We start from the raw sequence: 22,887 nt of genomic DNA, 5'->3' as shown, positions 1-22,887 counted from the left end.
GCAAGTTTACAAACGACACAAAGGTTGGTGGTGTTGTGGATAGTGTAGAGGATTGTCGAAGATTGCAGAGAGACATTGATAGGATGCAGAAGTGGGCTGAGAAGTGGCAGATGGAGTTCAACCCAGAGAAGTTTGAGGTGGTACACTTTGGAAGGACAAACTCCAAGGCAGAGTACAAAGTAAATGGCAGGATACTTGGTAGTGTGGAGGAGTAAAGGGATCTGGGGGTAAATGTCCACAGATGCCTGAAAGTTGCCTCACATGTAGATAGGGCAGTTAAGAAAGCTTATGGAGTGTTAGCTTTCATAAATTGAGGGATAAAGATTAAGAGTCACAAGCTAATGATGCAGCTCTGTAAAACTCTGGTTAGGCCACACTGTGTCCAGTTCTGGTCACCTCACTATAGGAAGGATGTGGAAGCACTGGAAAGGATACAGGGGAGATTTACCAGGATGTTGCCTGGCTTAGAGAGAATGCATTATGATCAGAGATTAAGGAAGCTAGGGCTTTACTCTTTGGAGAGAAGGAGGAAGAGAGGAGACATGATAAAGGTGTACAAGATATTAAGAGGAATAGATAGAGTGGACAGCCAGTGCCTCTTCCCCAGGGCACCATTGCTCAGTACAAGAGGACATGGCTTTAAGCTAAGGGGTGGGAAGTTCAAGGCAGATATTTGAGGAAGGTTTTTTTTTAAAACTCAGAGAGTGGTTAGTGCGTGGAATGCACTGCCTGAGTCAGTGATGGAGGCAGATACACTAGTGAAATTTAAGAGACTACTAGACAGGTATATGGAGGAATTTAAGGTGGGGGGTTATATGGGAGGCAGGGTTTAAGGGTTGGCACAATATTGTGCGCTGAAGGGCCTGTACTGTGCTGTACTATTCTATGTTCTATGAAATCAATGTTCATGCCATCAGGTGGGAGGATACCCAGATAGAATACAAGGTCTTGTTCCTTCAACTTAAGAGTGGCCTCATCGTGGCAGTAGGAGAGGCCATAGAATGACATGTTGGATTGGGCAGTGGAATTAAACTGGTTGATCACTGAGAAATCCTGATTTGTTTCAGACTGAACGATCTTCACACTTTTTGCAATACAAAACTAATGTTTCCTTTCCCAAATCTGATGGAGCGTACAACGTGAACAATTAAGTCTACTACAGACACTGCCTAATCTGCTGCATATTTCTAGCATCTGCAGTTCTTTCTAATTTCACATTTTAAAATTACTTCAATTCCTGCTCGTAAGGGTTACATCATCCAAATTAGAAATCATTTTACTTGTAGCATGACAGCACTTCAAATTAAAGCAGCATTTAGATTCACCAGTCCATCATATTTATGGTGAATATACAGCACTGTTGTGTTAGTACACTGTTAAAAGTTGAAAAATGTGCAAGTTTTCTTTAATGCCCTACAATTACTGAAGTTACCTGCAAAACAAAAAAAAAAAACATCATTTCCTGTTAAGAGTGTTTCAAGCTTGCTGTGTCTAAATCTAGGAGCTTCCTACCCCACTGCACTGAGAGCGTACCTTCATCAGGAGGACTGCAGTGAATCAAAGTGGCAGCTCATCACACACTGTCAATTAGCACGGCCTTATCAGGCGTGTCACAATGCCAAAATGTGAACAGTAAAAGTATCATACTCAATTCAGACTGTACTAATATAAAGGTAACAAATGTTCTATTCACTGCTCTCGCCACAAACAATACAGACCTTTTGCCTAATAATTTAAACTGAAGAGGGACTCCAGTAAATACCAGTGCCTCAATAATTTAGAACTAGAGGTCTTAAACAAAATGGGAGGAATCAAAGTTACATTTCGGTTCATCATTTTGCATTCAGCCAACCGAAACGACATCCAAAATCCTTGCTAATCATGCTCAGACTTTCAATGACTTGGGATACTTTGGAAAAGTAGTCTGATAACACCTGCTTTCATCATTAATTTGAGTATTAAGTTCACTTTGCGACCAACAAAATTCAGTATCCAATTTAAACATTACGTAAAATTGGAGCAAGATGTTTCAATGAACTCATGACATTTATGTTTAAAGTATTTTTGGTGTATAAATTCATATAGTTGCAGCTCTGTGAAGAAATAAACATACCTGCAGAAGCACTGTGGTAGTTCTCCAACGCCATACAAGGGAAAAAGGAATGGCGTGTTCCCATAGCGGCCAAGGCAATGTAAGAAATGTTGTGTTGCTTTGAGTCCCTCAGTTGTGCTAGCACTTTCAGAGACCATAGCAATGGAATGCAAAACGTAGTGTTGAAGACTGGCAGTTAACTTTGGTGTCTTCAAGAAAGATGAAAATGTACTGTCCTTAAAGGCTATAAATAAATAAATGAATGTAGTTAATTTACAATACAATGTCCAATTACCCACTCAATTTTTGGGATCCAAACCACCACTGTATCTATAATTTACAGTAAAATCAAATGAGCAGCATTTATTAGGTCCTGGATCTAGAAGATTTGAAGTAAACTAAAAACTTTATTTGCACAATCCTTCTCTCCAAACAAAGTCTGGCAAGAAGAAATGTTGTAGAAACATAGTTGGAATTGCCATGAAACTTCCAGCTGAGTGCTGTGAGACATAATGGAACGTGAAAGACAAAACAAAGAGCTATACTGAAAACAAAAATCTGGCAGGTATCATTATCTCAGGTACTTTCAAGCCATTTCTGATGATCCAATAATAAACTTAATGCTATTTAAATAATTATGATATTGGTATTTATTTCAGAACCATGCCTAGACCCAAAGGTTCAGGAACTGGTGAACAGATTCTTTCTTTGGATCTTCCAGCAGTGGTAGGTTAACATAACATAGATAAACAAAAAAAAAAGCCACAAATAACCAGCAAGTCAGGCAGCAGCTGTTTGGAGAAAAAATGTTTAATGTTTCAAGTCACTGATTTAGCATAATTATCAAGGGCCTATAATGCAAAACATTAATGAGCTTTCTCTGCAGTGATGCTGTCTGATGGGCTAAGTATTTCCAACATTTGTAGTTTTCTCTCCTTTTCAATTACATAAAATACAGAGCCAAAATATTTAAGAAGTACCATCACCGTGTGCATATTAATATACTTGAACAAGCCTAGCTTATGCATAATTAAATGTTATTAATCATAAAGAAATAGTGCAAAGGTTCTCAGTAAACAGATAAGAAAATCTGAGAAAATACACAAAAACAAGTGGAATCATGGCAAAACAAGGAACTGAGTGGACTAAACCAGTGATATGCAAGTCTTTTTTTTTGAGGGAAGGGCAAAACTTAAATCCAAAACTGCTTTTTGAAGGTCATTAGTGCAAAGATGGAAGCCACAAACTTTGAGAAATTTTGCCACTATTCATTCCAAGTGAGCTCCAACGTATATTCTTCATGAAGTCTCGAGGTAATGCTTCAACTTCATGCAGATTCCCCAGCAACTACACAAAGGCATCTAGATACCAGGCATGCGTCAGATTCAATCAAGCACGAGAGGAACTCAGCAGGTCAGATTGCATTTATGGAGTGAAATGGACCATTAATATTTTGGGCTGGAATTGACCTAGCAGATTTAGCATCTCCATTCACAGTACTGAACAATCACACCACTGGGGCAAGTTTCAAGCCATTTGTTAACACAATTTAAATGTATTTAATTATTTTAAATTTTAATAAAATTCATGCCATTAAAAATTGTTTCGGACTATTTTTAAACATTTAATAAACGGCACTGACATTCAGACACTCAGTGTTTAGATAGCTGATTATGTCTTCACACAGGGATCAACCAGCAGTTACAACTTAGAAAGGGAACCTGTCTACTGCATTGGCAGTGGGCAAAGGCCTACTAAAGCTCACTGCCAACCAAAGATAACCATGCTGAGAACTCAAGTAGGTATTGCAAGTAAGTGTGGACATGGAAGCAATGAATGGGGGCAGCTCACTATTGACCAGAGAAGGCCAGATAGAACAACACTACAGACTGAATTAAAACCACATTCCACATGTTGCACAGGACTAAGTGAGTCACCTCCTAAATTATGAAAGGAGACAAATAAAAATACAGAATGGCTTTGGGCATTCAAGTACCTAGATATTCATCTGGATGTTGCTCATATTCCAAACAGAAAGTAAGGAACTTCATTAACATTCGCTTTTCTATCATGGTGAGACGTTTGCTGGCAAAGACATCTGCTCTGGAGCAAGGCACCTGAAACAGCAAGAGAAAAGAATCTGAAATAATCTTCCTTCAGAAAGAAGTACTGCAATATACAAATCAGTTGTACAGTATTCAAACAGAAAATTCAAAGGGCTCCACAAAGTAACAAACAGCAGTACGCAACGTAGTAAACTGTTTTTAAAGGTTACTTTTCAGTTCGCTTTGACTTGGCTATATTCATGTGTATGGTTGAATGACAAGTGAACTTTAACTTGATATACATTTTAAAATAACTATACAACTATATTAAAACAACAAATTCTTAAAATAACTTTTGCTGCAAACGAATAGGCCTCAAAGATATTTCACAGAAAAGATTGGCAAAGTTGACCTGCATTTTCTGACAAGTGAAAGAGACTTTCATGCTCACTAGCTTCTTTGCCTTGGTCCACTCGTGCAAAGCGTGCAACTTCATGAGGTTGTATAGTAAACTAAGATATGGAAGTTTTTGTGCGTTCTGATGAAGGGTCTCAGCCCAAAATGTCAACTCTTTATCTATTTCCATAGATGCTGCCTGACCTACTGAGTTCTTTTAGCATTTTGTCTGTGTTGCTCAAGGTTTCCAGCATCTGCACGATCTCGTGCTTATGATATGGAAACTCTGGTGCTTCATTTCTTCAGCAGTTTGAACAGGCCACGACTGCGCAAGCGCATGAAAGTCGGCCAGTGAGAACAGCAGGAGAATTTAAAAAGCAAGCAGATTGAGAAGAGGAAGGTCATTTCTTCAGCAGTTTGAACGGGGCACAACTGCACAAGCACATGAAGGTCGGCAGGGAGAACAGCGGGAGGGTTAAGAAAAAGCGAGCAGATTAACGGAGTGGGAGATGGCGTTGTGGGAGACAGCAGGAAAGCTTTGGCTGGAGAGGCTTCAGCAAGCAGAGGCTGAGGACGAGCCTGCTCCCAGTGAGGTAAGGCCAGGTAAGCTCCTTTAATTACTCTAACTTAGAAGTAGGTAATGGAGGCAACAGTTAGGGCAGTCGAGTTCTCTGTTTGCAGTTTGTGGGAAGTCAGGGCGAGCACAACTGTCCCTGATAACCACATCTGTAAAAAGTGCATCCAGCTGCAGCTCCTGACAAACCGAGTTAGGGAACTAGAGCTGGAGCTGGATGAACTTCGGATCATTCATGAGGCAGAGGCACAAACAGACAGGAGTTTCAGGGAGATAGTCACCCCTAAAAGTCAGGAGACAGGTGGATGGGTGACTCTCAGGAGAGGGAAGAGGAATAGACAGAATGAGCAGAGCATCCCTGTGGCTGTTCCCATCAATAAAAATAAGTATACCATTTTGGATACTGTTGGTGGGGATAACCTACCAGGGACAAGTTGCAGTGGTTGCATCTCTGGCACCGAGACTGGACCCTCAGCTCAGAAAGGAAGGAGGGAAAAGAGGAGAGAGTCGTCATAGGGGATTCGATAGTTAGGGGGACAGATAAGAGGTTCTGTGGGAGAGATCGAGAATCCCCGATGGTCTGTTGCCTCCCAGGCGCCAGGGTCCACAATATCTCGGATCGAGTTCTCAGTATTCTCAAGAGGGAGGGTGAGCAGCCAGAGGTCATGGCCCATGTAGGGACCAATGACATGGCTAGGAAGGAGGAGGTCTTGCAAAGAGAGTTCAGGGAGTTAGGTGCAAAGTTGAAGGTCAGGACCTCCAGGGTTGCAACCTCAGAATTGCTATCTGTGCCACGTGCTAATGAGGCTAGAAATAGGAAGATAATGCAGCTAAATAAGGGCTCCTTATTTAAGAAAGTATGTGCTGACGTTGGAAAGGGTACAGAGAAGATTCACTAGAATGATTCCAGGAATGAGAGGGTTAACATGAAAAATGTTTCTCCACTCTTGGACTGTATTCCTTGGAGTTTAGAAGCATGAGGGGAGACCTTATAGAAACATTTCGAATGTTGAAAGACATGGACAGAGTGGATGTAGCAAAGTTGTTTCCCATGATGGGGGAGGTTAGTACGAGAGGGCATGATTTAAGGATTGAAGGGTGCCCATTCAGAACAGAGATGCGAAGGAATTTTTTTTGCCAGAGGGTGATGAATCTATGGAATTTGTTGCCACGGGTGGCAGTGGAGGCCAAGTCATTGGGTGTATTTAAGGCAGTGACTGATAGGTATCTGAGTAGCCAGGGCATCAAAGGTTATGGTGAGAAGACTGGGCAATAGGACTAAGTGGGAGAATGGCTCAGCTCATGATAAAATGGTGGAGCAGACTCGATGGGCCAAATGGCCGACTTCTGCTCCGTTGTCTTATGGTCTTAAATACGTGGCTAAGGAGTTGGTGCAAGAGGGAGGGCTTCATGTTTCTGTACAATTGGGCCTTGCTCCAGGGAAGGTGAGACCTGTTCCGACGGGATGGGTTGCACCTGAACTGAAGGGGGACCAACATTCTTGTGGGAAGGTTTGCTAGTGCTGCTCTGGGGGGTTTAAACTAGATTTGCAGGGGGAGGGGAACCAGAGTGTTAGAGCAGATAGTGAGGTGGAAGAGGATAAAGGTCATGTGAGTATAGTGCATGGAGTAAAGCCAGATCTAACATATAAAGAGGCTTTGAGGAAAGAGAAGCAGAATAAAGGGTGTAAAGGTAGTAAGGTAGAAGGGCTAAGTGCCTGTACTCCAATGCAAGAAGCATCAGGAACAAAGATGATGAACTGAGAGCTTGGATACATACATGGAATTATGATGCAGTGGCCATTACAGGGACTTGGCTGGCACCAGGGCAGGAATGCATTCTCAATATTCCTGGATTTCAGTGCTTTAGAAGGGATGGGGGGGGGGGAGAGAGGGGAGGAGGGGTGGCATTACTGGTCAGGGATACTATTACAGCTACAGAAAGGGTGGGTAATGTAGCAGGATCCTCTTTTTAGTCAGTATGGGTGGAAGTCAGGAACAGGAAGGGAGCAGGTACTCTATTGGGAGTATTCTACAGGCCCCCTGGTAGCAGCAGAGATACCGAGGAGCAGATTGGGAGGCAGATTTTGGAAAGGTGCAAAACTAACAGGGTTGTTTTCATGGGTGACTTTAACTTCCCTAATATTGACTGGCACCTGATTAGTTCCAATGGTTTAGACGGGGCAATGTTTGTTAAGTGCGTCCAGGACGGATTCCTGTCACAGTATGTTGACAGGCCGACTCGGGGGAATGTCATACTGGATCTAGTATTAGGTAACAAACTGGGTCAGGTCACAATCTCTCAGTGGGTGAGCATCTGGGGGACAGTGACCACCGCTCCCTGGCCTTTAGCATTACCATGGAAAATGACAGATTCAGAGGAGGACAGGGAAATTTTTAATTGGGGAAGGGCAAATTATGAGGCTATAAGGCTTGAACTTGCGAGTGAGAAATGGGATGCTTTTTTTTCAAGGAAATGTACTATGGACATGTGGGCAATGTTTGGGAATCTCTTCCAGGATGTTAGGGATAAATTTGTCCCAGTGAGGAAAATAAGGAATGGTAGGGTGAAGGAACCATGGGTGACAAGTGAGGTGGAAAATCTAGTCAGGTGGAAGAAAGCAGCATACATGAGCTTTAGGAAGCAAGGATCAGACGGGTCTATTGAGGAATATAGGGTCGCAAGAAAGGTGAGTAAGAAGGGGCTGAGGAGAGCAAGAAGGGGGCATGAGAAGGCCTTGGTGAGTAGGGTAAAGGAAACCCCAAGGCATTCTTCAATTATGTGAAGAACAAAGGATGACAGGAGTGAAGATAGGACTGATCAGAGATAAAGGTGGGAAGATGTGTCTGGAGGCTGTGGAATTGAGCGAGTTCTCTGCAGTATTCACCAATGACAGGGAACTTGATGATGGTGAGGACAATATGAGTGAGGTTGATGTTCTGGAGCATGTTGATATTAAGGGAGTGGAGGTGTTGGAGTTGTTAAAACACATTAGGACGGATAAGTTCCCGGGGCCTGACGGAATATTCCCCAGGCTGCTCCACGAGGCAAGGGAAGAGGTTGCTGAGCCTCTGGCTAGGATCTTTCTGTCCTCGTTGTCCACGGGAATGGTACTGGAGGATTGGAGGGAGGCGAATGTTGTTCCCTTGTTCAAAAAAAGGTAGTAGGGATAGTCCAGGTAATTATAGACCAGTAAGCTTTACAGATGTGGTGGGAAAGCTGTTGGAAAAGATTCTTAGAGATAGGATCTCTGGGCATTTAGAGAATCATGGTCTGATCAGGGACAGTCAGCATGGCTTTGTGAAGGGCAGATCCTGTCTAACAAGCCTGATGGAGTTCTTTGAGGAGGTGACCATGCATATAGATGAGGGTAGTGCAGTGGATGTGATCTATATGGATTTTAGTAAGGCATTTGACAAGGTTCCACACGGTAGGCTTATTCAGAAAGTCAGAAGGCATGGGATCCAGGGAGGTTTGGCCAGGTGGATTCAGAATTGGCTTGCCTGCAGAAAGCAGAGGCTCATGGTGGAGGGAGTACATTCGGATTAGAGAGTTGTGACTAGTGGTGTCCCACAAGGATCAGTTCTGTGACCTCTACTTTTCATGATTTTTATTAACGACCTGGATGTGGGGGTAGAAGGGTGGGTTGGAAAGTTTGCAGACGACACAAAGGTTGGTGGTGTTGTGGATAGTGTGGAGGATTGTCGAAAATTGCAGAGAGACATTGATAGGATGCAGAAGTGGGCTGAGAAGTGGCAAATAGATTTCAACCCAGAAAAGTGTGAGCTGGTACACTTTGAAAGGACAAACTCCAAGGCAGAGTACAAAGTAAATGGCAGGATACTTGGTAGTGTGGAGGAGCAGAGGGAGCTGGGGGTACATGTCCACAGATCCCTGAAAGTTGCCTCACAGCTAGATAGGGCAGTTAAGAAAGCTTATGGAGTGTTAGATTTCATAAGTCGAGGGATAGAGTTTAAGAGTCACGAGCTAATGATGCAGCTCTATAAAACTCTGGTTAGGTCACCCTTGTAGAACTGTGTCCAGTTTTGGTCGTCTCACTATAGGAAGGATGAGGAAGCATTGGAAAGGATACAGAGGAGATTTACCAGGATGCTGCCTGGCTTAGAGAGTATGCATTATGATCAGAGATTAAGGGAGCTAGGGCTTTACTCTTTGGAGAGGAGGAGGATGAGAGGAGACATGATAGAGGGATACAAGATATTAAGAGGAATAGATAAGAGTGGACAGGCAGCACCTCTTCCCCAGGGCACCACTGCTCAGTACAAGAGGACATGGTTTTAAGCTAAGGGATGGGAAGTTCAAGGGGGATATTAGAGGAAGGTTTTTTACTCAGAGAGTGGTTGGTGCGTGGAATGCACTGCCTGAGTCAGTGGTGGAGGCAGATACACTAGTGAATTTAAGAGACTGTTAGACAGGTATATGGAGGAATTTAAGGTGGGGGATTATATGGGAGGCAGAGTTCAAGGGTCGGTACAACATTGTGGGCCGAAGGGCCTGTACTGTGCTGCACTAATCTACGTTCACATCTGGCTCTTTCAATAATACAACAAGAGCTTGCAAATCATCAGCTTACTACATATAGATCACTAAGTATTATTTGGAACTGTGGGTCACTTGCCCAGGGAGAAACAGAGTTTGGCTCAAGAACATGGGCTGAAGCACATTTATGTTTCAGAATAATGGATTCTATTGCCGCACTGATAAAATTACACCTGTGTAACATGCAAAAATTAAATTAAGAACTGCACAAAAGTAATAACCAACAGTTCAAAAAGTCTGCTCAACTGGCACCAAATTCCCAAGGGTGCTGGATTATTGAAGTTTCACTGCAATTTACTTTTGGAATGGATGCAACTACTATTTCACAGGCAATGACAAAATTAAATTTACAGTGTAGAGTTAAAACTTTGCTGCAATTCCCTGCTTGGGGATTGGGTCACAATGCCACTAGTTTATCACTGGTGAATGATTCTTTATTTCATTCCAAAACTTCACCATTCTTTCTCCCTTTTGCTCAGGGAACTATTCAGAAATGCTTACTTTGCAACCAGCCAAGCCTACAATGTTGCCCATCTTGATATCTTAATGGAAATTTACAAAGCGCACATTTCAGAGCGAGCCCTCATTGTCAAGAAAACTTCTATGGCATACAACTGGCAAACTTGAATTCAAATACTTCAGTTTAGCAACTTCTAGAACACTAATAAGATAATATTCATGGAATTATTTCCTATAGAAAACAGTGCCTTTGTAAACAAATATTTAAGAAACTTCATAAAATTGTTTGCGCTATATCATCACCCACATTCCTACACAAGCCCAATTGGAATATTTTAATTGTTGGAGTAAAGAGTTCCTTTAAAATTTCGACTCACAATATTAACTACAATTGATAGAGAAGCAATTTCTCCAATCAGAAGTCTCAGAATAGACCCACATTATTCCTTAAATTAGCTAAGAATATCCCCAAATGTCTGTGCAATCTCTATCTACTTCCAAAGACCTACAAACACTCCTCCTTCATATAAATCAATGTACTTAAACTTTATCTGCAGTACTAACCTGGCACTTGCAATCAGATATCCGCCTGCATAAAACAAAAGACCTAACTTTAAAAGTATACAAAATAAGCAGTAAAGATGGTATTAAGTGTTCAAAATGTCAAAAGTAAAACAAAAATCAATATAGTGGATATTTATCACGTAAGCACAAGTTACCTGCCAAGAACTTAAAAGGGAAAGAATGGATATGGGGTTAATACAGGAAAGTGCCTCAAGGTAAATGAGCACACATGATACAGCTGCAAGGGACAGCAGCAAAAATAAGCTGGTCCTGGTTCTTAAGCTTTTTTTTTGTTTAAATATTCTCATCTTCATCTTAGATTCTTAAAAAAACATATTGAAACAAACAGGCACAGTTTCTGAGGAGGAACAGACTTCAATATATTTTTCTTGAACCACAGCAGATGCTCGAAGCATACACATTACATCATTTGTCACAGAGTGAACACCAATCAGCTGAATAAAGAGAAAATCACAACCATTTTCCTCATCTGATCCCTGTCAAGAAAGCTGCTCTGTATTCAGAATACAAACCAGCTTGCCTTGAGCCAAATTATTTTTGTTGATCAGAAGCAGTAACATTAAGTAGCAGTTGGATTGTAATTAAATATCATCAATTGATCTGAAAGCTATTTCAGTATATCAGCAGCTTTTCTGTGTCATGTTTTAGTCAATTTTCAATATTCCCTGCAAAACTGGAACGTCTGGTGGTTCTAGCAAACCATCAGTAATTTGCCATTTTTCTGAAGAAAATAATCCATGAGATGCCTAAAAGAAAAATCCTGAATCTATGTATCCTGAATCTAAAGTATGAAATCTCAAGTGTTTTAAAATGTAAAAGTTAAGTTTTTCCAGCCCTGAAGTAAAATGCATACAAAGAAACTTTCCAGCAAACAAAAAACTAATGACAGAAAGTCTATCATTGGCTGGATAGGTGCACAGGTGAATGTTTATTCACCTTATAGACAGTTATTCACAGGGGTGAGCTGCAACCTGCATATTGCTTTGGGGATCTGTGATTTACCTGAAATTACATGCAAGCGATAAATAGTTCAGCAGTTTATGGGCTGTTAACCATGGGTCCACTTGCTAAATTAACATTTCAAAGTATATTGATGAATGAGTGCGAGCTTCAGAAATGAATCCTCAAACTTATTTTTGAAGGGTGGGAGGAGGGAGAAAAAGAGATCTTGGAATACCTAGCACACAAATAATAAAAGAAAAGCGAAATTTCAGCAGCACAATTAAAATGGAGAGATTAGTACCCAAGAATTTAAAAGGGGATAAAGTTAGTTAATTGAAGAACGGGATGTACATATTATGAAAAGACTTTAGCAGGTATGGAAGAACAACACAATGAGACTTATGCATACAGCTACCAAAAAGATCCAAGCAGCAAGCACAAGTATTTGGACATGGTAATCTCCTCAGTTCTGTATCTTCTTCTAACCCACTTCCCCACCACCACAAAAAACAAAAATGTGTAAGATGTCTTCCTACTCTTAAAAATGCTCACCAGCTTAACTAGGCAGGGAAAGAAGCTCGCGTGAACATAACGATGTCACTGTGTAATCATCAGATTTGCTGATAAAACATAACACATCCGAGACAACATGGATATTCAACTTGTGTCAAGGGGCAGCTGTGCAAACACATCACACTAAATCAAATTTAAAATTGTAATTTGTTTATAGTAAAATTAAAGCTGCCTTCTAAGTTTCTTTCACAATTTGCAATGTAGTATTTATAATTTGGTTCACCACTGGATAAGGCGCAGAGAAAGATCGAGTCTGTAATTAAAGATTTACCAAACTAGCTTGACAGTTCACAGAAAACAGAACACAGGTTCATGCATTTAATATTTTTCCATATATTTGCCAACAGCCTCAATTCCAAGCAGCAAGTGCAAAGAGAAATGACGATACCTGCTCAACATTTTCTCCTTGAAAAGCAAGTATCCTGTTAATATTTTTGAATTCAGCATACCGACTGACATTGGATTTGATAAGAAGATCGACAAGAGAACCACGGGAATACAAAAACTGGAAGAACACAAAATCTCAGTTACATTTCAGTGAGACATTCATCTGAAACTCAACTTTATTTTAAGGTCACTATTGGTTTTAGGTGCCTTCTTTCTGTATGGTACATAAACTTTACAAAAATCTTAGTATTTACATATATAAAGACACTATAAACTCATGAGTTTGCTTCTCAAGATTTATTGACAAGCAGAAGTGCCAAGAACCTGCAACAGTCCTTCGCATAGTATAATGAAAAGTGGAATTAGAAGTTTCATGGCAGTAAATAAATATTTCTCCAGGTTATTTGTGCTCGATTTCAGCACAGAACTGAACACAGATGGCGCTTAAATGCCAACAACAGTCAATGAACACAGACTGCCCATATGTATAACCTAAGGAGGCTCAGAACTGCTCCATGCAAATCATATCAATCCAAACCACAATACAAAATTCCACAAAGCACAAGCCCTACTTCTAACTTCCATGGTCACATTTATAAACATCTTAAAATATTACTGAAGTAGAAAGTCATTACCTTTGAAGTTAAATCAATGTTAAATTTTCTGCCATTCTTAATAATTTGTGAGTAAGTCCATTTTTTGGTTTGATTTTTATCTTCTTGAGCAGGAACATCAGTAGTGTGTTCTACACTGTCAGCTTCAATCTCAACTGAAGCTACATCATTAGCAATCAATTCTTTGGCCAGACTTGTATCATTGGTGGTGGATGAAGGAACGTCTGCACATGAAGGTTTGTCTTCTGGTTGAATTACTTCAGTTGAAACTTCCTTTGTGGAATGCAAAGTATCTTTGACCTTGATATTTTCTGGATTTTCTTCACTGTTGCTTGTACACTTAGACATCTGATTTTTCTCATCTTGGCTGCTCACTGCTCCATCCTCTACCGCACTACTGGAACTTACATTACATTGCTTATTCTCAAGTGCTCCTTCTTCCACAACATCATCTTCTGCAACTGTGCTATCAAATAGAAAAAAAAAGTCATTGCAAAGCAGAAATATCATATAAAACAAGGGGTAAATGGTCTACCCCATCTTTATTTTCCTATCGGAATCTCAGTGACTCACCCCAAAAATGGGGAAAGAAAACAATCACACAACATCGAACAAAAGAAAATCTGCAGATGCTGGAAATCCGAGTAACACACACAAAATGCTGGAGGAACTCAGCAGGCCAGGCACATCAAAAATACAGGTGACATGTCAGGCCGAAACTCCACACATCTTGAGTTTGCTTACATGATTGCATTTTGTTGGTTGGAGGTCAATGAAAAGAAAACAAGTTATAAAAGGTACAAACACTGCTTATAAAATGTTCAAGGATTTACAAACAGAATGGAAAACCAAATGGAAAATTATTGGATCCAATTAAGGCTATGATATAGGGTGAACCTCAGTGACTTCTGGCTGGTGGCTGATGAAACAAGGAAAACAACTAAATACTTTGTTGGTAAATACTTTTCTGGTAAACTATCATTGCAAACAATAGTTTGTAAGCTCCCTTTGGACTTGGAGGCAACTTGAAGTGGCAGAACCAAGGTGAGGAGAGGCAGAGGGCCCATTGCCAAGAGTGAGGAAGACCGGATGATCGACTGACTTAAGCACCGGGTCGAATCGGAAAGGTCGGGTACAGGCCGAATCAACGTGATGAGATCTGGGATCCAGCCTCCGGCGCAACTGAACCAGATATCTGGACCAACAATTTAGGTGCCAGGCTGGATTGAAAAGGTCGGGTGTTGGCGTAGAGGATGGGGACAAGCTGGTTCAGTTTGCTGCTCTGCGGTGTTTACTTGGCTCTACGCTAAATAAGTGTTTGGCGACGGACTGTGTGGACTTCAGTTTAGAATGCTTTTTGCTTTCATTTATTGTTGGCATGATTTGTTTTTTTTCCCCCCTGCAGACTGGATTTAAAAAGGTTTAAAAGGTTCATTTTATCATTGAAGTATGTATGCAGAATACAACCCTGACATTCGTCTTCTCCAGACAGCCATAAAATACAGAAAACCATAGCAGTTGAAAGATAGACATCTCTCCGCACAAAAAAAAATAAAAACTCTCAAACCACAAACTTCTCCTTCACGCAAAAACTATCATCCAAGCAGTCCTTTTTTTAAAATGGGTTCTTTGTTTCATGCCTGCCTGGTAGGAGACGAATCTCAAGGTTGTATAACGTATACATACTTTAATAAATGTACTTTGAACAACCAAACTGTTTAAGCAAAAATACTTACACCTGTGGCTTGCCAGAACAATGAGAGATTCAAATTACCACAAAAATTAAACAGACTCAAACTGATGCTCCAAACAGCTTAGATTTACTCTTTTGAATAAAAATTTGACCCATGTTTGTAATAAGATGATCTTTCCTATGCAGCCTCAGAATCATAGCATTTGCCTGTTGAGCCCAATATCAACTCTACATAAAAGCAATCTTGCTAATCCGATTTTGTTCACACTCTCCAAGGATCTGCAAATTATACTCTGAGACTCTTCCCGCTCCCTTGTAAATGCGACAATTGAATCTGCCTCCACTAATTTCATTAGCCATAGCCAATGTTAAAAATTCTTTGGCAGAGACCAAGATACTATTCATTAAGCAGGGTCGTGGTCAAATTCTCACTGCTGCCATGAGTAACCATCAAGATGTGATATGATCTATGAAAGTTTAATTACTTATCATGCACACCAAATAATCACTTCCATTAATTCAGCAATACACCTAGTCCATTAATCCTGTTACATCCACATTCACTCCACAGCTATCCCACAATCATCTTAGATGCAATATCTACATTCACTCAACCGCCTCATGCAAGAACCCGCATACATTGTGGGAGACCGGAAGTCAGATGGAGGTTTTTGAAGAGAATATGCTGGATCTGGTAAGCCTACAGCAGGGTGAGCCAGCAGCAGCGGAGTCCAAGGAATGGCATGTATAATTTCAATGCGTCTTAGAAGTAACATGATGATACACTTTCTTGCAGTGTATTCCATTGCCACTTCTTTACCCATTCTCCTCATCTGTCTAAATCCTTCTGCAACACTACCTTTCCCTCCACTTATCTTTAAGGGGCCGTAATATTCTTACTGAGCTTACCCACATCACATTGTGGGCAGGGTGGTTGGGAGGGAGGGAAGAGAGCAGGAATGTGTTTCATATGGGGAGATACCAAGCATCAGTTGACTGCAGTGAGGCAGAAGGGTAAGTGAAGCTACTCTTCAAGTTCCAGAAAGGTCAAAATCTCTCAGTAGTTGCAACTTGAAGGTGTTCGATAAGCCAGGCAGCAGTACAGAGAATTTAATGAGCTCTTCTTGGGTAGAAGGTCTAAAATGGTATAACAGCACTCAGCCTATTTGATTAGTGTCATCAGATGACATGAACGTATTTGATAGTCAGTGCAGAGCTACTGAATCTCCATTTCCAATTTGGAAATTATTTGTTCTTCCCTGCGAGGCAATTGCAAAGGATCAGCTTTTATTCCAGCCCCCCCCGCCCCCCCCCCCCACTTCCCCGAGTGATATCCCATCACAATATAACAAATCTCTGTTGACTTGACCAGTGGCAGGTTGAAATCACAAGGAAAGCAGTTTGCAGTTCTTCAGGGCATTAGGTAGCAACAACTGTCCTCCAACAGATGTAGGCCAGCCTTGGTAGAGGTTTTTAAGAGGTCGAACTAGATGATAGTTGTGCCACCTGACTCATAAGATTGTAGTTAGTAGTGCAGGAAACCTCAAACCAGTTCCTAATGCGGATATTAGGAGGTTCTGCAATTGCTGGTTCTCAAATCACTTTAGTTGCTAGCCCTGCTTCTTAAAAATGAGGCACACTGCAGTTTGTTCCCTACATCATGTAGCAGTCCCATCAAAAAGCAGGTGTTTACTCTGCATATCCCAAAACCTTTGTATCACAATGTTAAGGGAGACAGCCTTTCAACACCCAAAGAAACACAGCTTCAATGTCATTTACACGTTTACAATGTGGTTACAATGTGGTTCCAAATAGTTATGCTAAAACTTTTCGTAAAAGCACAATTTAAATATCTGATATGCGATTTAAATATCAGACTGCTTGTTTTATACTTAAATCAAAAACAAATTGAGTCTTGAACAAAGACACAATCGAGATGTACAGCATTCATATGAGAGGAACTTATTTCTCTTATCAGAGGGAACTCACTTTCTTTTTAAAAAAAGGCTCAGAGGGTAGATGAAGAAAAATGTGTTTCATTCAAAGATGCAAGCTGGAGGAACTGCCTGAAAGGGTGGTGGAGACACCCTGACATTTTAAAGCACCTGGGATGGTAGGTTATAGCACACAAGGTCCACATGGTCATTACTAAGAACAGGACAATGAGATTGGTTCAAAAAGATCCTTGCTGGTCAATGTGGACATGGTTGCCCAAGTCATACTACCGATTCAACGAAGTACCCAGAAGTGTTGGTAGACAAAGTGATATCATGTTTCCATTTCACTTTTTTATATTCTCATACAGGACTGAAGAGTAAAGAGTAGCCAGAAAAATTCCTGTCATTGTTTAGAAAAAGATAGTCCTGAATTTCAATGAACTCTAGTAAAGCTGCATTCTGAGTTTAATAATCTGCAGTACCAACATACCAGAGTGGGATAATTTCCCTAAGGAAAAAATAAAACTTTTCTAAGACAAACCTTGCAAAACAGAAGACTTCCACATTTTTAATGGACTTATCAATTTGATCAAGTTCAATGGCATCTTCACCTTCCAGTATCTTGTCCTTCCAGTTAACTTCTGCATTATTAGATTTTTGTCCCTGATAAAGAATTGAAATCAAGTGAAAGGAATATTAGTACTAACAAATATACTACAAAGTATAGTTTGCATATCATCTGATGTAGTTCAAAGAACTTGTTAGTGAACTAATTCAAATTTACTGAAGCTACGAAACACAAGGTTCTTTCCACTCTATAAAGCAATTAAAATGAATACTCAGTTTACTATCAATAAATTTGAAACAAATACCTTTTTTCAAAAATGAGTAGAACAGTTTTTATGAACTTCCTAATTTTGAGTTGTTTAACATATTGAAATGCATTTTAAGATAGAAATGACAAAGTCCACTTTCTTCTTTTACTCAGAATCAGGTTTAATATCACTGGCACATGTCGTGAAGTTTGTTGTTTTCCAGCAGCATTACATTGCAATATATAATAAATGCTATAAATTACACTAAGTATATCTAAAAATAAAAATTAAATTAAATATGTAGGCAAAAAGGAGGGGAAATACTAAGGTAATGCTCGTGTTCATTGTCCATTCAGAAATATGACGGTCAGAAGAGGAAGAAGCTGTCTTCCGAGGAAGAAGAGGTCTTCAGGCTGCTGTACCACCTCAAGGGCAGCAATGAGAAAAGGGCACGTCCTGAGTGATGGGGATCCTATATAGATAGATGCCGCCTTTCCAAGGCATTGTCTTCAGAAGGTGTCGCGGATGCTGGGGAAGCTAGTATCCATAATAGAACTGGCTGAGTATAAAATCGTCTGCAGCTTTTTCTGATGCTGTGCAGTGGCCCCTCCACGCCAGGCAGTGCTACAAGTTTGAATGTTCCCCATGATACATCTGTAGAAATTTGAGTCTTTTGTGATGTACCAGTTCTTCCAAAACTCTACTGAAAAATAGCCATTGCCATACCTCCCTTGTTGTTGCATCAATATAATCGGGCCCAGGATAGATCCTCATAAGTTGACATCCAGGAACCTAAAACTGCTCACTTTTTTCTCTGACCTCTCGAAGACTGATGTGTACTGTATTCTCGCGACTTCCCTTTTCTGAAGTCCACAATCAATTCCTTGGTCTCAATGGCATTGAAGGCAAGGTTGTTGTTGTGACACCACTCAACCTGCTGATCTATCTGGCTCCTGTATACCTCCGTGCCACCATCTGAAATCCTGTAAACTATTGCTGTGTCATCAGCAAATTTATAAGTGGCATTTGAGCTGGGCCTAGCCACACAATTGTGGGTGTACGTTGCTATTGAGAAGGAGATGTTATTTTCAATCCGCAGAGACTGTGGTCTCCCAGTGAGGAAGTAAAGGATCCAGTTACAGAGGGTGGTACAGAGACTCACATTTTGGAGCTTGTTGATTAGAACCAAGGGTACGATTGTGTCGAATGTTGACCTGTAGTCAATAAACAGCAGCCTGACATAGATATTACTATTGCCTAGGTGACCCAAGGCCCAGTGGAGAGCCAGTGAGGGGACCGATTGTGGGGATAGGCAAATTGCAGTGAGTCCAGTTCCTTGATTCTAACCACGACCAACCTCTCAAAACACTTCAGAGTACATGTGAGTGCCACTGGGCAATTGTTCCTTGAGGCAGCTCACCCTGCTTTTCTTTGGCACTGGTATGATTGTCGCCCTTTTGAGGCAGATGGGAATCTCTGAATGCAGCAGTAAGATTGAAGATGCCTTTTGTTGGTAGTTCTGTGCCTGCTGATTACAGTACTCAGTTAAGTATTAAAAAATATTTAGGACATGGTGAATAGTCATCTACTTATTTAAAAGGAAATTTCCACCTTAAAGTGAATCACAAAAAGGTCAGAGAATATATTTATATATACATACAAACACACAGTCCTAAACAACAGGAAGCATTACAGCTAAAAATGCCAAATTTTTGGTTTGGGCATATTGCCATTATTGTTGCACAGATGCACAATGTCTGTACTACTTGCTAAAATTAACCACTTATTAACTGCAATGTAAAGGAACCAATAGTATACTGAAGAAATCTGCCATTAATCAAAGAAAAACCCAGAAACATTAGGAATACTTTTTTCATGAACAGATTACATTGGACTGAAGTAACAGCTTCTGCTTGTTGATCTTTGCTTCATAAGATTTCAGCCAATTTCAGAATGCGTACACAATTTATGTAAAAAATGCAAAAATGTTTTACAGTAGCCTCAATGCACAGGAACATATCAAGTAATGAATAGATACCCAAGTAACCCATAACATTGAAAAGAACTGACTCATTTAAAGATTCAATAGTTCTTTTTAAGTGCGTTGACAAGATATCTTGATACAAGAATCTCTAACATTCTAGTTCAAATAAACATACATATTGAACTGCAGTGTGGTCAGTTTTGCCATTATTCTTATCGGACTTACAGGTGATCAAACATTTAAACAGCATGTTCTAGACATCATGTGTGCCGCTGAAGTTCTGAACCCTGCATTTGAGAGTTCCAGATTTCCAAGTTTCCAAATTACACTGGAGAATTTTGATTGTGTCCTCCGCCAATTTAACTTTTTAGTTTATTGGGTTTTTAGAACTATTGATTATTACACTTAAATTATGAGATATGTTAAAATAATGTTTTAACTATTTTTTAAGATTAATGTTTTACATATTTCAATATTAACACCTTATAAATAACACGGAATCTGAAATTTAGTTAGTAAAATAACTTCAATTTTTACATCAGACAATCTTCTGCTTTTGGCTTTGGCAGTTCTCTGGATTATGAAGTTAGTCCTCCAAAACTGGCTATTCAAAGCCCAACCGCTGCCCAGATCTTGCCATTCGACTCCAGGTTTGACAGAGGGATAGTCCATTTACTTTCAGCGAGGGGAAGGCTTGCAAGCTTGTGGCAATTCCAGGCCTGCAGGTTCAGCATACTAAAAACATTCATGTAAACTGTCAAAACAACTCACTCTGCATTCTTCAATCCAGGACAGTAATCCAGAAAAGCTAAAGCTGGCCCAGTTCCCTCCATAGTAGTTGTTTCTGCAAGAGATTTTTTAAAAAAGGTAATAAATCATGAGGTTTGAAGTGCTTATTCTTTGAGAATTGTCATACACCTTGAACACAAATTTTTTGTTAGTACATGTGGCTTGGACATTGCTGACAAAGCTGGCCTTTATTGCCAATATTAATTGCTCAAAAGACCATTTCACTGGCCAGTCACAAGTTAAATACACTGAAATAACAAGCAGGAAACCATGGAAAGGATACAAATTTTCTCTCCAAATTACGTTGATAAAGCAGATAAGATTTTACAACAGCAAGTTTCATGATCACTTTGCTGATTCTATATACTGAATTCCAGCTTAGAATACTTGAATTTAAATTCCCTTGCTGCTATACATGGATGCATCAATGCTTTAGCCTTCTGAAGATTAGTCTAGTAACACAATTATTATGAAGACTGAACTATAATAGTTATCAGTACATTCCTCAAAATGGAGAGGTCTTGCTTGCTTCCAACAGGAGCAGTAAGAGTCACTGGCTTAAAACCAAATTTAAGCAGTGACAGTATCTGATACACAGGAAATCAAAATGAGTACAAACATTGCTCAATTTTATGTTTGTTGATTGTTGCACACAACAGCATTGAAAATGTTAACTTCCACTTAAACTTTACAAATCACCATTGCACAGCTGAAATTAAAACTTAAATGGAAAATAAAACCTCTTTGCTCCAGTAGAGTCAGGCAAGTAAGGTTCATGTTACTGATGGTCATAAAAGGTTGCAGTCCCTGCATTCTCCCCCCCCACCCCCCCGCCAGACCAAGTCAGGAGTAACCACGTAACCTGCTTCATTTTGAGATGAGTAAAGGGTTTATTCCAGCAATTATGATTATCAAAAAGCAAGTTAGTGAATGAAATTAAAAGATTCATGACTTCATCCCCATTACATTCCCTTGTGTAATATTGAGCTATGTTTTCCCTTAAAATATTTACATTGTTTTCACTGTCCAAAAATTCTTCTGGTGTAACATGTTTCTCTCCTTTTACCAAAACTAGACTGAACACTGCTTACATCATTGCAGAGGAAACAAATCAGATAAGGAACCTCTCTAGCCAAAACCATAATTTATTCCTATTTGCCCATTATCCCAGTCGATAGCAAGATAATTGCAACTGTCATAATATCACTAATTTTTGCAAACTGTATTTAATTCCTTCCTATGGAAGTACAACCATTGAAGAGCAGAATGAATCCTTCATTCTTTAATTCTAATCCAGGTGCTGGATTTGCCAATCAATCTCTCCAAGGCTACAGCGAGATATTTGGTCAATAATACAACACTCTTTTCCCGATTACTTTCTTCCTCAAAATTCCTTAAAAAACGCAAAACTATAAAGCAGACCTCTGCTATAGTCACAAAAGTACTCTGCCCCACAGAAGTTTGCAAACAGAGTGAGTGTGTGCACGCAGAGCCTGGATTATTTAAATGTCCATGCAATTCCGTCTATTTTGAAGTACTCTTTATTCTAGACTCTCAATCCTTTCACAGACCTATATGTGGTACCCTCTCTGATGTAACACCCTGTTACCCGCCGTCCTTTTAAATAAGCAATATTCAAGTAATTGGGTTAAGATCCATTTTAAAAGTACAATCAGGCATTAAATTATACTGTTGCTTATACCAGTTTTATGAAAAAAAATTCTTAGATTAACATACTTGTTTTATAAATGTCAATATCAGCTTCTTGTAGAACAAACGTCAATGGCAAAATATCTTCCAGCTTTTATGAGGCATTTCAAATACGATAAATCTTTCCTCATAAACACAGTAATAAACAATTCAAACATATGAGCTGCAAAAGCATTGAGATTATTTGCATAATCCCAATGTTAACTTGGAACAGTAAACTTTCGACATCACTCTTAAATCAACTAAAAATGTTTATTCCATATTTACCGATTACAATGCGACAGATTACATTTGCTACAATTTCAAGGCAAAATGTTTTCAAGTATAAACTTAGTAAAAGAAAATCATTGCATGTAAAATTTCATAAGAGAATTTGTGGTGGAAGTACTTGTAAGAACAACATTTATTAGACTGTAACCTTGTAACTTATAGCAATTGTTTGTACAATTAAACACAGAAGATAGCAGGTTGCTTTTCTAGTTGTATAATTTAAGTTATTTGTTTAATTGGGTTCTCTTTATCTAGTTTTAGGACGTGTGAAGATCCAATCACATTTCAGGTCATATTTATGCAGAAATAGAAAAGATTCTGAAGGGTTCACAAACTTTCTAGCACCACAGTATCAATGTACACAAGCAGCTTACCCCACAAGGAGCAGAGCCATTTTTTTTTTTTTTTAAAATGAAACTGCCACCCAGAAGTATGAATACCATATTATCCAATAAGTTGGAT

General features: G+C 39.7%; 1 protein-coding gene across 2 annotated transcripts in view; it reads right to left on the bottom strand.

The window, feature by feature from the left end:
* chm (CHM Rab escort protein) overlaps positions 1-22,887 on the bottom strand; it is a 122,681-nt gene that overhangs the window by 66,971 nt on the left and 32,823 nt on the right. The window contains exons 3-8 of one of the 2 annotated variants that reach the window (XM_072270533.1): positions 20,428-20,500; positions 17,399-17,520; positions 13,249-13,693; positions 12,615-12,731; positions 4,089-4,209; positions 2,114-2,336 (exon numbers count right to left, since the gene is read on the bottom strand). In XM_072270533.1, the coding sequence (XP_072126634.1) occupies positions 2,114-2,336; positions 4,089-4,209; positions 12,615-12,731; positions 13,249-13,693; positions 17,399-17,520; positions 20,428-20,500 (1,101 nt within the window). The remainder of the gene's footprint in view (positions 1-2,113; positions 2,337-4,088; positions 4,210-12,614; positions 12,732-13,248; positions 13,694-17,398; positions 17,521-20,427; positions 20,501-22,887) is intronic. The other variant, XM_072270534.1, reaches the window with a different exon arrangement.

The sequence above is a fragment of the Mobula birostris genome, chromosome 10, assembly GCF_030028105.1.
Source record: "Mobula birostris isolate sMobBir1 chromosome 10, sMobBir1.hap1, whole genome shotgun sequence".
In the NCBI taxonomy this organism is placed as follows: Eukaryota; Metazoa; Chordata; class Chondrichthyes; order Myliobatiformes; family Myliobatidae; genus Mobula; species Mobula birostris.
Note: the sequence above shows the minus strand (reverse complement) of the source record. Positions and strands in the feature narration are given on the sequence as shown.